Genomic DNA, 12,915 nt, shown 5'->3' with positions numbered 1-12,915 from the left:
GCCTCAAGAAAACTCCGTCTTACACACAAGAGAAAATGAGAGTGCGAAAGATAAATAAAATCTTAGTATTATTATGAGAATAGTTTGACCTCCCGGGACATAATTTGAGAACCACAGATCTAGATAAACTATAGTCTTGCATGAGACATGTGACAAACCACACGAAGGCTAGCCTGATCCTTTTCGTCCTTCTTCCTCTTTATGCTGGTGCTGTGGCCAAGTCCTGGAGAGACATCATTTCTCATGTGAAGGATACACAGCAGGTCCTCAAACATCATTCCTGATCCTTCTGTGCAATCAGTTGTCTAGATGTAGCTTTCTCAACCACTGGTCAAAGATTCAGAACGCTTTTTGCATTTTTTAAGTGGGGTCAGTTCTATTAAAAAACAAATTCTCCCCCCAAACAACATACTTATTTATTGTTGTCATTTTTTTTCTTTTCTGCTTTTTAAATGGTAGAGCATCGAAAGTAAAGGGATATTTGCAATCTCAGAGTAAAAGATTTTCAGAGCTAGAAAAAACTTTATGGGCCACTTAGTCTAGGTCCTCATTTTACAGATAGGGAATAGAGACCCAGAAAGGTCAAGTGACTTGTTCAAAGTCAACCAGCTAGAAAATAGAAGAGCCAGGCATCTTTATCTCTGCTTCCAGCACTTTCTCTGCCAATTTCCCAGAATGTGCATCAATGCCTTTTAGGGAATTTCATAACAAACCCTTTAAAAGAAGGCAGATGAGGATGTCAGTGTTTGTATTCCGAGCATTCGGAGAGATTTGGTGGCTTTGCCCTTAAGGGTAACTGCTCCCGTGGCTGCCACGGGCAGAATTAGAGCCCCAACAAGGATTCCAAAGCATCCATCGAGCCATAGAGGATAGATTTGGGAATTAGCTCCTTTTTGCAGTTTAACAGGCACTTCAGGCACGAAGAATGGCCCAAGATCTTACAACAGGCCTGTTTTCATCTGCACAGATGGGCTTCATCTGTCCGACAAGGACTCAGACAAATTTTGACCCCAGTTTACGAGCAGCCCTGTCAGATTATTTATGGCTTAGATTCCTGGTCGTTGGGCAAGGCTCATTGGCTTCCCCTGCGATGAGAGATTGCCACGAATTTTGAGCTGGCTTTGGGTGCATGTTAATTTCCTTTATTTGCTCCACACTCTAATTCACTAATTTACCCTTTCTCACTTCCTCTTCATTTTTTTTCCCCAACAAATATTTACTGAAGGCTGACAGCACTAGACATAATATTAACAACTGTGAGAGAAATATGTTAACATCCTGTGGCTTGCACATCATACTTTATTTTTCAGTTTCTTATTGATCTGTCAAGGTAGTCTGAACTAGCCTCTGGATTCTAATCTGCTCACGTAATTCTAATCAGGGGCCAAAGATTGTCCATATCTAACGGCCGATCAAATGCCCCAAGAGTGTTCAACCATGACAGCCTGTTGCCCACATTAGGATTCCTTCATTCTGACCAGTGTGTTGTACCTGATTTGAAGCTCAGGCTGTGAGTAAAATAGTCTGGTACTTTCTATTGTGGTCATTTTATGCCTCTTTCAGGAAAGCAGCCTTTTCTCTTACACACTGCAGAAGCAATGTAACATAGGAATCAACAGCCTAGCTTCTGGAGCCAGATTGCCTGAATTTGAATGTCCCTTTTGCCATCTACCATCTGTGCGATGTTGGGCAATTTGTTTAATCGCTCTGTGCCTCTGTTTCTTCATATGTAAAGGTAGGGGGTAAAAATAGTAACTTATCTTAGAAGTATTATGAGAATTAAATTAGTTAATCCCTGTAAAATGTTTACAGCAGGAGCTCACTATTCTTTTATTTTGAAACTCAGCATAGAACATAAAGACAAAAATAAAGAGCTCAGAGTTCAGCTTGCTATTGCTCCATCTTGCCTTCCCCAAGGCTCATCCACAGAACACTGTTCTGAACAAGTTGAGTCTGTTGATCTCTTGTGCATAGATGTTCCAAGGGAATTGCTCAAGCAGGAGGGTGCCTCTCTAATGGCATTTGAAGTCTAACAGTACAGCTTTTCACTGAAAATCCTATTCAAACTTTATATACTCTGGTGAATGTAGAGATGAAAATATCGTAGTACTAATGGCATTGCCTTCTGCAATCCGGTCCAGTCCAGTTGTTGAAAATATCAGTAGACTTGCATCACTGCCTCTTATAGAGTACTAGTCAGAGATTAATCCATCAACTCGACAAACAGCTAGAGTACCTACTCCATTTAAGATGATGGCAGTACAGGGCTGAAAGACACAGTGTGGGGGACAGGGCTGCTGAGGCGGGGGGCAGATCATACAAGTACCATGTGGGCAGTGGAAAGAGGGAAGGATCAGGGAGGGGTGCTTCAGGGAAGAATTCCTGGAAGTTTCGAGGCCTGGTGCAGATCTTGAATGATGAACAGACATTCTAGGCAGAAGAAGAGCTGTTTTGTGCTTTTCTTCCAATTATCCTCACTACAAATGGAAAAATCATACAATAAACCAGCTTACTATTTCTTGTACGTTATTATCCAAGATACCAACCCATTAGCAGAATATTCTTTATCTATCTTCAACTCCATTTATGCTTCACTCTGGCAATTTTGTTCTTCCAACCCATAAATCCTTAAATTGTCCCCATTGTCCTGGGTAAACACCAGGGAGGATTTTTTTTTTTCATTTCATATTCATAAGTCAGTAAGCTGATACTTCTAGAACATGCAGAGTTTGATCATTCTGAATTGAATTGTGTAACTGATGAATAATTCCCTCCACACACAAACTCCAAAGAGAGTCCCCAGGCTGCAAGTGAACACACAGAAATCCAGGATGAAGTCATCCACCATTGTCTACACTTTCTGGTATTGACGGGGGCCAGCGTGGCTCCTTTGTGCTGATCGGTACCCACGCACATCATCTGTTTTGTCAGGCTTGTCATCCCCTTTGCTTGAAGTATTGCTTGGTTCCCAGATTTGCTGTATATAAAATTTCTTTTGTGTCCTTGTCAATTTCCCTATCTTTTGTCTCGTAGCACTGCCAGCGGAACACAACGGGAGAGCACTGTGAGAAATGTCTAGATGGTTATATCGGAGATTCCATCAGGGGAGCCCCCCGGTTCTGCCAGCCGTGCCCCTGTCCCCTGCCCCATTTGGCCAAGTAAGTCCTGAAGGAAAATAGTCTCTTCTACTGCTTATCCCTTTTTTTTTTTCTGCTCTATCCAGAGTTCTAAGGTTTTTGCACAGTCAAAATTGAGTACCTCAATTTGAGATGAGACTGGAAAAGAGATAGGAAAGGTCTCTAGTCTAAATATGCTTTCAGGGAAGCTTAAGCGTTTGCAGTGTAGGTGATGACTCTGTTCCCAAAACGGGGTGGGGGGTGGGAGGAGGGTGTCATAAAATCAATGAAGTCACCCAAGTTTTATAAGCAAAGTTAGCCTCATCTTTTCTTGGCTATCCCTTGACCTATAGTGATCACAACTGGTAATGCCAACAGACTCATTATAATCCAGTGTTTTCAGTAGTAGTGTTTTTCTTACTCTCATGGAATAGACATTTCTCCACATGTGGCAGCCAACTAGGCTTTTCGATCAGAATCAAGACACAGACAAGCAGAATGTGTGCTTTCAGCCAGACAGCTTGTGGAAGATTTCCAAGAAAGCTAATTTTCACTTCTGGCTGTGTTTTGACCTAAGTGAGAAGTTAAAGAGACTAGACACACATCTTAATGGAAATAATGGAATTCTTTTCAGGCACGTATGTATAAATCCAGTAGTCAAGTCATGACTGGCCATTTTATTGGCTTAAAAATGACAGAATGTAGAATTGAGATGGTATACTGGTATTGGTTTGCCGCATATCAACTTGTTCTCCAATTCTCTCACACCCACCAAGTGTCCTACAATCAATTCAATTCTGACGCTAACTACCCAGAGTTAGTGCAGACGCCATGGGTTAAGGGCTCAGTCCCATTTCAGAAACCAGCCACAAATGGGGTCATCAGGCTACTCATATTTCTGCCCAACTGACTACAAATTCAAGGGTTCTCTTAATGTCCCCTAAGGTTTGATAATTTTCTAGAAAGACTCACAGAACTCAGGAAAGTGCTATACTTACAATTACAGTTTTATTATAAAGGAGACAACTCAGAAATAGCCAAATGGATGAGATGCATAGGGCAAGCTGTGGAGGGACATTTGTGAGGGAGCAGAGCTTCTATGCTCTGTCTGTTCAGGTGCAGCACTCTCTAAGTAAATCAATGTGCTCACTAACCCAAAAGGTCCCCAAACTTTGTTGTTTAAGAGTTTTTATCAAATTTTTATCACATGGCATGTTTGATTAAATCGTTGGTGATTGAACTCAATCTCCAGTCCCGTTCCCCTCCCTTGAGGTGGGAGGAGGGATGGGGTTGAAAGTTCCAGCCCCGCTAATCTTGTGTGCTTAGCTCTTCTGGCAGACCAGCCCCCATCCTGAAGCTACTTAGGGGCCCATCAAAAGTCACCTCATTAGCATAAACTCAAGTATGATTGAAAGGGGTTCAAACAAAAGACAGTTTTATCACTCAGGAAATTCCAAGGGCTTTAGGAACTCTGTGCCAAGCCAGGGACAAAAACCAAGTATATATATTTATTTATTTTACCACAAGTGGAAAGAGTTATGTGCCTGCTTTGGCGCATAACAGCTGTATGGTCTCAGGCAAGGTACTCTCTCCCGTGTCTCACTTTCCCTGCAATTTGGGGTCAAGGAGACTAGATTCAGATCTTGGCTCCATTCATTGATTCCTTTACCTGCTCTGGGCCTCAGTTTTTACCTTAGTAAATCAAAGTTAGTATAAGGATGTACCTCATAGGGTTGGACTAAAATACTGTGTGTAGAGCATGTGGGGTGGTGCCTTACACATGGAAAGGTGTATGGTAGGTGTTGGCTTTACTGAATAGTTGAATACACCCTTTGCATTTTTTCTAACACTTATACTTTGCTTACTCTGTGTCAGGCACTGTTCTAACTGTTTGGATATAATATTTAATTGATAACTGTTGTAAAGATTAAATTAAATAATGCATATAAAATAACTTTAAAAAGGCCTGAATACCTGCCACACATATACATACTTTCTTATAAAGAGGAAAAAATAACCACCAAATTTCCCCCTAGTTTTTTCCCTTAATTGACCGCCAATATTGACTAATATTTCACCTAAGACCTTGTGATTTGTTCAAATCCTCTGATGAGTCTGACAGTCAGTGAAGAAGTCGGATGTTTTACAGTTCCATCTTTCTTTAGAAACTGTTAAACTGCCTCCACCCTTGCTTTGTGATTTTTCATGTCCTATGGTATTAATAATGTGTGTAAAATGGATGGTACTGAGAGCGAGACTAGAAAACCCAAACATGAAATGTTCCGTTATTTTCACTCAAGTGTGTCCTGATTTATGAGCTCCCTTTGTCTCATCTAGGTATATTTCTTAACTCTTCATTAATATTCTGCTCTCAAACATTAGTCTGAATCATAGCTGATGAGGTGTTCAGTATGCTGATCTCTTGCCATGGTATAGTTATTTTGTTAAATATATTTACTTCCAACTTTCTAATAACAAGTTTCACTCATTCTTCCATGTAAACAAACCATCATCTGCTCAAAATAGGTTTATAAGCTTTGAGCTACAGTTTCTTTAGAAACTAGCAGATGAATTAGAAAGGGAATTCCAAATGCTTCCTTTGAGTTGTGTTGTCCAACTTTTGCACATTTTGCTCCATTTGTATGACAAGACTTTCTTAGCTAAATTATCTGACATTAATGTCTTAAGAGCCTTTTGGAGGCTCGTTCCTCGTAAGAAGTCTTGTCTGCATGCAATCAACAAATATTTATCGAGCGGCTTATTATGAGCCAGTCACGTACTGATAACTGGTCACAGCAGTGAACAAAACAGTCAAACAGTCCTGCCTTCATTAAAATAGGTCAAAATACAATGGTATTTTGAAGCTTCTAAAGCAAATGACCTTTTACCTTTTGAGTAAATTATCCAGTATTTCAGTTGATCAAGACGCTCTTCTGAAGGCTACTAACTCTTTTAATTAAATGAAGCAGAAACTTGACAATTGGGTAATGAGCTTCCTGTTTTGAGAGAGGAAATAGCTTCCACAGGCCTCAAGGATCACCATTTCCACCCATGGTCTTTCTGTGTGTGAGCGGAGCTGGGTTCAAAAGAGCAATTGAGGGACTTAGGGAATGTTCTCTGAAGTCAGGTGCATATTTACAGACAGGAAAACCCCAGTCTCTGTAGTGCAGATTTGAGGCTGAGAAACCTGCTGGAAATTAGCACAAAAGCAAAAATAAACCACCTCCAAGTAAAGAACATTCTGTGGGCGTGTGGAGGAATTGGGAAGGTCGTGCGAGCTCTGCTTTCTCTGTGGTGGCAACTGTTCTACTTCCCAAACCCATTGAGGGAAAAAACTGGCTGAAAAGGAGAAGGAGGGTAGTCTGTGGTCACACAACAGGACAAGCGTGCCTGGATCCTATGAAGTTCCAGCCTTTGATGTGGCCTTACTATTGACCGAGCTAACTAATCTCAAATACTAATCAAATATCTTATCAAAACATGAAACAGCCCACTGCCTCTTCCAGCTCTTTTTATTCATATTGCTACTTTCTATAAGAATTAAAGTTCCAGGCCTTTTATTTGAGCCCGGAAAGGTGCCAAGTATGGAATCCGAATTACGCTTGGAAAGGTCCTCTAGTTGAGTCTGCAGACCCAGGTTTTGGATTTCCAGTTACAATAGCCACATCAGAAAGCAAGGAAATAATGCTGGAGGGAGTTGAGCAAACAAACGGCAGTGCTGAGTCTATTTTTCTTTAGGCTCCCTGAGGGTTGTCCAAGAGCAAAAGGCTCCCTTCCACTTGGAGAGGGCGCCATGGCTGTTAGTGGGGGCTGAGAAAGGCGCAGTGTTTTCATTTCCCTAGCCAGAAACAGACTTTACCCTAAGAAAATATAAACAATTAATTCTGATGAAAAACAAAAAAGGAACCCTCAGTGGCTGGTACTGCCTCTGAGCCTCCCACCACGGAAACCAATGGTCACACAGCTATTCCCGGGGACCACTGGCACTGAGTTCATTTATTTATTTTGGGGTTGGCCAGACATCCTCCATGTCTACTAGTAGCTATGTTAATGGCTCCAATTAAGGAAAATGTCATCTGTTTGAAATAGCAGGGCATTAGCTCAAGGCATACAACTCCAGACACCAGCAGGCGTTTCAGCCCTTCAAGCTGTGGGCAGGCTGCTGGATGGAACATCTTCAAAGAAACATGCATGAGGGTTTGTTCATGTTCTGGACTCTCAACTGACAATGTTTCTTTAAGTAGGCTAAGGAATAAGAACAAGCCAAGTAAAGGGTAAAGGCCACAGAAATGTAATCTTGTTGAAATGTTTTTATCCAAACTGTTAGGGAAAATAAATTGCAGGTATTGCCTTTCACTGAGAAGCACAGATTGTGTTCTGACTGATTTTGTAAATGTCTTCGAACAAAGCAAACACATCCATTTGCTTTCCTCCAAAGACCATTAGGGTAAAATTGCTGATCCACACAGGAATGTGGGAACCACAGGTCACACTTCATTGATTGTACAGGACCTAAGCGAAAACTAATTTAAAGTCTTTAAAATTTTCCACACACCCCTCATATGAATGGCTTTATGTGTCAATGTAGCATTTTCTGAACAAGTGGAAAATGATATTCCATTTCTCCTACCTTAATAATTAAGATATTTATTCTGCTGAAACAATATTTTTATTACTTTTCTGTCCTGTGTCCTAGTTTCTATTCTCTAAAAAGAAAAAAAAGAAGAGTCAGAAAGTGGACCAGAAAGTGGGTCCTATATCTTACCTGAGTATTTGTTTTGTGACTTTAATCACCTGAGCCAGTCCTTGAACCCATTATTCCCAATCTTCAAGGTACATATGACAGTAATTAAGGTTCTGCAGAGATTATAGAGTATAGTTTAGAACTGGTGCATGACCTTGAAGTGTGGAAGAGATCCAGTGCAGAAAAAAAGAGAGAAATGTTCAAAAGTATTGACAGAAGGTGGTGGGAATAAGAAGAAACTCTTGTATAAATCTAAAACCGCAGGTAAAATTTCCTTATTTTATTTCTGACTTTGGAATATGTATTTTAGACTTGCATTTAAAATATATATTTTTATTATCTATGTATGGAACTGACTTTTAATATTCTTTTACAATTCTAGTTTTGAAAATATACATGCATATATATCTACACATGATGTTCTGGAAATTCCACTACTTCAAGTAAAAATAATGAAGTGCCTCTGTGGAAAAATAAGTAAGGGGGACCTGGAAAATGGTCTCACCAATTGAGCGGCATTTTCTATCTGGGCCTGCTGTTCTAAACTTTCCTGGAAAGAAAGGATTTAATTTAAACGAAGCAAATGATCACATCCGTTTGAACTTGAGAGGGACCGAGGTAGAGAGGATCTAATCAAAAGCTGACACTGTCTCTTCAGGGACGCATGGAACTGACTTCTAATATTCTCTTGCAATTCTAGTTTTGCAGAATCCTGCTATTGGAAAAACGGAGCAGTCCGGTGTATTTGTAAAGAAAACTACGCTGGACCTAACTGTGAAAGGTAGGCTAATAAAATTCACTATTTTCTCTGTGGGTCAAAGGAAACTCTGTTTCTTGCACTCAGCAGCTCTGCCATGTTCCCAGTTCAGTAGGTCTTAAGAGGAGGGAGTCGGGGGGTGGCATTTTAGAACCTCTTGGGGGAGTTCCCTAAATCCCATGCCCCAGATACAGCTATAGCGTATGCCCCCTAGGTGTCCAGGCCAGGGCCACAGCTCAGGATAAATGGCAGGGAAAGAGGAAAATGAGTATGCGTGTTTGGAAAAGATTCTCTAGATGGTTTTGGTAACACTCCTTTCTCTCTCCATCACTGAGAACCAGTAGTATAATTAATGTTCGAAAAAGAAGAGAGAGGGGGCCGACCCAGTGGTGTAGTGGTTAAAGTTTGTGCACTCCGCTTCAGCAGCCTGGGGTTCCCTGGTTCAGGTCCCGGCCACAGACCTACGCGCTGCTTATCAAACTATGCTGTGGCAGGCGTCCCACATATAAAGTAGAGGAAGATGGGCATGGATGTTAGCTCAGGGCCAATCTTCCTCAGCAAAAAAAAGAGAGAGAAAGAGAAAGGCTTCCTTGCCTAAATAATCCTTCCTACCCCTAAACCTAAATAAAAGGTGATTCTTTTACCTGGAAACAAGCACGAATCGATTATTTGACCCTTCTTTACATCATCTCCTCCCCTGGAAAGCAAACAAATGCCATGCAAGTTTGGATTTTCTGAATTGCTCTTTGGTATTCACACCTAACACTCTTTTTAACTTGCTCTGGGCTTTGCTCTGACAAGACAGGCCTTGGTGACTAAGGATGCGAGGCTTCCCACTGAATGATCTCTCACTAAGACAGGTCCCATCTCCCTGCCAGTCCACTGCTCTCAGGTTTCTAAAATAAAATGGCTTTCGCTGAAAGAGCCTCACAGAGAGAACTTCTTGTTTTTAACAGAAACACCTTTAATGGTGACCTCACCGTTGTGTTTAGGCAGCAACATGATGTGTGGTGCCATCAAGACAGGGAGGGAAGGGCAAGGAGGGACTGGTCAACATCTCGTCCAACATCTGCAGCGTGATCACCTCGCGACAGCACACACTCACTGCCCTGAATGTGGCTCACAAACTCAGCCCAGGGCGCCATACGTGAACCTGAAATTCTATCCACCACACTTCCAATGAAAACACCCTCCGTCTCTCAGAGCAGTTCTGGAACTCTTTTTAAAAAGCCACAGTATCTATGGTACAGAGAAAATCTCTGGACTCGGAGGGCATTGTTACTATGATTATTAATTGTGCAGAAAAGGGAAAATTCTTTCACTAAAGAGTTGTGGGATGATTCCCTTTTTTGCTATGAGGGAAGAGGGAAAGTGAGAGCTGAGGGGCCATGGGAATCTCATTCTTTAGGAAGGACTGCGGGAGATGATGCTAGACGTTTGTGACGCGCTCATTCTGTATTTCCTTACTTGGGGACTCAGGAATATGAGACACCTGATTTACTCATTCTCTGGCTCACTGTGGGTCTGAGAGGACGGTTCATCAGCCAGGGATAACTTTTTCTCCTCGGTGTCTGAGGTTAAACTCAGCTTAGTCTGATGAGGATTGAGCAGTATTACCAGCTAACGGGGGTTCGGTGGTTCCTGTGAGGAGAATTAATGGCCTTAAATACAGCCCTGCTGAGCAAATGCAAGGCCTCCCAAAAGTGAAGTCATCTCGGTCCCTAAGGGCTCAGTCCTGCAAAGTCACACAGGGGTGCAGATAAGGGTCCTGTCAGGACAGTGGGGGGCTTGACACAGGACGGCATGCCCACCTCAAACATGGGATTGTAGATAATAAACCCTCCAGCCCACACTGGTGGCTCCTTGGACCTGCCATTTCCCAGTAAGGCTGGGTCAGATCTGGTGCTTATCCCAGATCTGGAATGAGAGGGTCGAGGGGAGAGCACTAGTTTGGGAAGCGGAAGTAGAGTGTTGAAGAGATTTAGCGTTGGCCTGGCTGAGTTTGTAGCTCAGCTCCAGCCCTTTGAGATCCTCCTGGGCAAGTTATTTGGCTCCTAAGTGCCAATTTCCACATCTCCAGAATGGAGAAAATGAAAGCACTCATCTCACAGGACTGTTGCGAGGTAACACCGTAAAGCTTTTTGTATGGCACCTGGCACTTAATAAATGCCCGATAAAAACTAACTAGTGACAACATGAGTCATTGTGGTCATTGTCCAGTTTCCGCCACTGGCATAATGTGTATACTTCGGACAAGTTGACTCATTTCACTGAATGTCAGCTTCCTTAGTTAGAAATTATGGCTTGGAACTAAATAGTGCCCTTTATTGATTGTCTCCTGTGTCCTCATTGCTTTACGGTCCTCATCCCTCAGGCTTGTAACCCCCCTGAGAGGAGGTCGTATTTTGTCTTTTTGCAGATGAGGAAACTGAGGCTACAGGAGGTGATGGGACTTGTCTAAAGCCACATCACTGCTAAGTGAGGGGAGCAGGATTTGCACACCTTGGCTAAAAATCTGGATTCTTTCCCTGTCCCCATACTGCTTTCCCCAGTGGCTTCCTAAGAGTCTTCTATTTTAAACATTGGTGAATTCATTCACTAATTCATTAGCTAATTCATTAATTACACAATTAACAAATAGGGTGAGCCTCTAATATGCGAAAGAAAAATAGTTAATCAGTTACTAGATCCCCTTTGACAGGAGACTGCGTCTACAAAGATGCTGGACATAGCGCCCCTTCTTAGTCTGTATGAGGTGAATCACTTCAATCAACTTTCTCTGCTCTTCTCCTTCTCTCTCCTGTCCACCCTCCCTCACAGCCTGCTCTTTTAAAGAGAATGTACTAAGGTCTTTTACGTCAAAAATTGACCCGACAATCCAGAAATGTTTTCCTTGAAATGGCCACACATGCAGATTGGTGCAGGGGGCAGGGATGGTGTCTTGTCCACCAGGAAGTCAAGGCTAAGGGAGGAGACAAATCTGAAAATCATTCATGACGAGGCAGGAAAAAAGAAATGCTAAATAGAAGAAGAAGCAAAGGCTCTTGGAGATTGTAGTGGAAAGAGTGATTTCCTTTGACCTGGATCATCCCAAAGGAGGTGGCCTTGGCTGCTCATGAGTTGTGTTTGACCCAGGGGCTGAGAGGGGTTTCTGTTTTGAGTTTAACAGTCAAATTAAGTTGTCCCCGTTAAGCTTCACCTAATCTGTGCTTTCAACTATCTGTGAATTTAGACCACTCCACAAGATCTTTTCAAAATATGCGGCTAATTGTATGGGGTCTATTTCAAACAAAGACAAAAATTAATCCAAACTGAGAAACTCAAAGTGCTTCCATACTTAGAGATTATTTCACCAAGTGGTAGTTTTCACATGTGACTGTGTGTAAGTATCTCCAGGACACTGTTGATTCCTGAGCTCTCTCCAAACTCTCCCTACCCCATGGAGAAAGAATCTCTAGGAGAGAGGCCTGGGGACCCCTATTTTGACTCTCCTTGGAGTTCTCACACCAGTCCTCTCACTACCATGTGAACTTCTGCTCTATCAACCTTCACTTCCACACCCATGTAATATACAACAGTGTTTCTCAAACTGGGGCTCAAGAACCACAGTATGTTCAGAAATATTCGTGGAGGTTCATGGGTTCTCAGCAAATATTTTCTTAGTGTTGTGTTTAATTTCAATGATAATCTTGAGAAAAAAGTTAATTGAAACATTTTCTAGACTTTCTGTAATACCACTTTATGAGAAAGGGAGATTGGCCTCAGAGCTAAGGAGAAAATCACAATCAATGGTGTGCCAATGACATATCACACACAATTGGAGGCCGAATGGCATGGCATCAAAGCAAATTGAGTCATCACAGACCACTTGACAGGACATGCATGCTGAACCCAGACAATCCTCTGGCACAACATGCTGCAAATGGCCTTTCAGTGGCAACAAGACAACATCATCTGTTAGCTTGAATTAATACTGTTAATTTGAATTTGATTCATTTTATAGTTTTGTTTACATTTTTGGAAAAATTACTTTGGTTTCCAAGAGGTATAAAAGCCATAGGTATGAGGAGTTTCTACCTAGCTTTATGCTTGAAATATTTAAAGATAATTTAAATGAACATTAGAAGAAGTATTCTATGAAAATATTTTTCCTTTCACAGGGATCCATACTACAAACAAGTTAAAAAAACATTTGTCTAAAGCATAAAACATACACCTCTTACCATACTGTGTAAAAAAGCTCAAATGCCCTTGTCTTCAAAATGAGTCCATGTTTCATAGCCTGCCCTGGCCCCTGC

The 12,915-nt window shown here is 41.8% G+C and overlaps 1 protein-coding gene across 2 annotated transcripts in view; it reads left to right on the top strand.

The window, feature by feature from the left end:
* Nucleotides 1-12,915, top strand: part of LAMA4 (laminin subunit alpha 4) — a 133,963-nt gene that overhangs the window by 42,400 nt on the left and 78,648 nt on the right. For both annotated transcript variants that reach the window (XM_008514782.2, XM_008514781.2), the window contains exons 3-4: nucleotides 3,034-3,158; nucleotides 8,561-8,641. In XM_008514782.2, coding sequence (XP_008513004.2) covers nucleotides 3,034-3,158; nucleotides 8,561-8,641 — 206 coding nt within the window. The remainder of the gene's footprint in view (nucleotides 1-3,033; nucleotides 3,159-8,560; nucleotides 8,642-12,915) is intronic.

Source organism: Equus przewalskii, chromosome 9 (assembly GCF_037783145.1).
Source record: "Equus przewalskii isolate Varuska chromosome 9, EquPr2, whole genome shotgun sequence".
Lineage (NCBI taxonomy): Eukaryota > Metazoa > Chordata > Mammalia > Perissodactyla > Equidae > Equus > Equus przewalskii.
The sequence above is the reverse complement of the archived record's forward strand: the minus strand, read 5'-3'. Positions and strand labels throughout refer to the sequence as shown.